This window comes from Rhagoletis zephyria, unplaced genomic scaffold (assembly GCF_001687245.7).
Source record: "Rhagoletis zephyria isolate East Lansing unplaced genomic scaffold, Rhagoletis_zephyria_1.1 Rzeph_scaffold_12055, whole genome shotgun sequence".
NCBI classification, from domain to species: domain Eukaryota; kingdom Metazoa; phylum Arthropoda; class Insecta; order Diptera; family Tephritidae; genus Rhagoletis; species Rhagoletis zephyria.
This window is the reverse complement of record NW_016169129.1, coordinates 1-2,286: the sequence shown is the minus strand read 5'-3', so window position 1 is coordinate 2,286 and position 2,286 is coordinate 1. Positions and strand designations below refer to the sequence as shown.

At 43.0% G+C, this 2,286-nt stretch overlaps 1 protein-coding gene across 1 annotated transcript; it reads left to right on the top strand.

The window, feature by feature from the left end:
- Window positions 1-576: 576 nt before the first annotated feature.
- On the top strand, window positions 577-1,877 carry LOC108377414 (uncharacterized). The gene has a single exon (XM_017633680.1). It carries the CDS (start codon window positions 725-727, stop codon window positions 1,763-1,765), a length of 1,041 nt encoding a protein of 346 aa, XP_017489169.1. The 5' UTR covers window positions 577-724; the 3' UTR covers window positions 1,766-1,877.
- The last annotated feature ends 409 nt before the right edge of the window (window positions 1,878-2,286 follow it).

The window sequence follows — 2,286 nt, the reverse complement described above, 5'->3', positions numbered from 1 at the left end:
TAAACGCTAAAGAGTTGTTAAATGCGTATAAATTTAGTTACTGTATTTTGAAATATTTTTCAACTTAAATAATAAAGTAGATTTCAAACCCACTTATTTATTATTTATTATATTGTAGGACAGCTTCTCAAACTATATTCATATTGATTCATGTTAAGTTGTTGGAAAATAATGAATATCTGGGACTAATCCCGCGATTGTATTAACGATGTCGCGAAAATCCCGGGATCGCAAAAATTTAAAAAATTAACATCCCTAGTATGATTGCATAGGTGGGAGCAACGTTGCGTATGTGCAACATTGAAATATCTTTGTAATTTATTGCTGATCACGAGCACACTTCGGGAGAGCACTTGTGCCAGAGAGGACGCGATTCTGTAGACGTGCGTTCGTCAAATTGGCATTTCATATAAAAGTGATGGTCGGCATCTCCATCAAAAATAGTCGGAATTAGTATTTGAATACAATTAAGTGTGAAATCAAAGCGGTGTTGAAGGAAAAAAAAAAACACCGAATAGTAATATAAAACAACCACAAAACTATAAAANTATCTCCATCAAAAATAGTCGGAATTAGTATTTGAATACAATTAAGTGTGAAATCAAAGCGGTGTTGAAGGAAAAAAAAAAAACACCGAATAGTAATATAAAACAACCACAAAACTATAAAAAAAAACTTTGGAAAACTTAGCTGAAGCATAATTTTTTTTTATTTATTACTAAAAATGTCGCGCTTTCTTCAAGTCCTCCTCGCCGCCGTATTAGTCTGCAGCGCTACGCATGCGCGACAGTTACGCAACAACCACTACTCAGCGCGCATCGAAGAGGCTCCCGATAATGCGGACGGTGGGGTAGTAGCTGTTGTGAAGCAAGTGTATCCTACGCCTTACCCAGCTGCAGGCTATAGACCTGGACGCGCATTCAATTTGCCTGGTGAAGATGAGGAAGCTGCAGAAGATGGCGTGCAGGAGGAAGAAGGCTCCGGGCTAGCCACTACCACAACTAAGCTACCAGAGGATTTACTCGCCACCACAATTACGGAGGCCATAGACACAGAAACCACAACACTATATAACTGGGTGGCGGCTGAGATTTCCAGTGACGAGCAGGGACGCGCTGTTAAGGCGCCCTATCCAGCCGCCGGTTGGCGTCCAAGTCGCGCATTTCTGTTGCCCACCGAAGTGAAAGCCGCGCAAGAGGCCGAAGCAGCGGCAGCGGTTACGCAAAACGATAGCGATGTGGTTGATGCGCTTCCCACCAGCACCGCAACACCGCTCGCACCTTTTACCACTCAACTTTCTATGCTCGACGAAACTGCAACGGAGGTGGACGCAGATAATGCTGTTGTCCCCGCAGCGCCTCAATCGGCAGTTTCGCGACGCTCCAAAGCACCGTATCCACCCTCCGGTTGGCGCCCGAATCGCGCTTTTCTGCTGCCCACGGAGGTGAAGGTTTCCGCTAATCAAGAATCAGCCCTATCCGTGAATGAGCCCGAAGCTGAATCACCTGTATCGCCAGCGGACAAAGCTGGACATCCCGCTTGTGGTGTGAGCGATAATCCGGTAGCGCCGAAGCCTGAGGAGGGTGCCAAAGAGAATCCGGATGCCGAACGTGTTTATGTCACAGCGAATCTGGGTCCAGCCGTGGTGAATTCACCGCTCACATTGCCTGTGCTGTTGCGCTCAGAGCGGCTCATCTCGCCGCCGATTTATGTGCCGGCCGGTCGTTCCTTCGCCTACTCCGCCACGGTGCAGAGTTGGCGCTAAGGTGCTTAGCTAATAAATCTTTGTAATTATGAAGAATGTAAATAATATATATTTTTAAGGCTGATCTTTTTTATATACATAAATACGAGTTATATACCCACAGAAAACTAAAAGGAAAATATAAATAAGATTCTACTAAAGCAATCAAACTCTTACACTTTACTTACAACCTATTTAGCAAGACACATCAAAACCGCATCGGTATTTAATTTAACTGTCTTTTAATTAATTACTACAAATAAATCCTTTTCTGTGAAACTTATGCACACACGTACATACATGCAAACAACCTTACATAACATTTTTCAGTTACATAATTACCGTGAAAAGTTACTTACTTTTGCTATTTGTGTTACTTTGCTTTGCTTTAATTTTTAGCGTTGGTTGTTAAAGTTTTAATTACTTCCATTTGCCACTTTGAGCAAAAATTACAAAGTCTGTCCGAGAGTTGTGTTCGCTCCTCCCGCCCTGCCCTCTGTGGATGCGTGTTCGTCCCCAATTTCGTTCTTATTTGTTCGTTT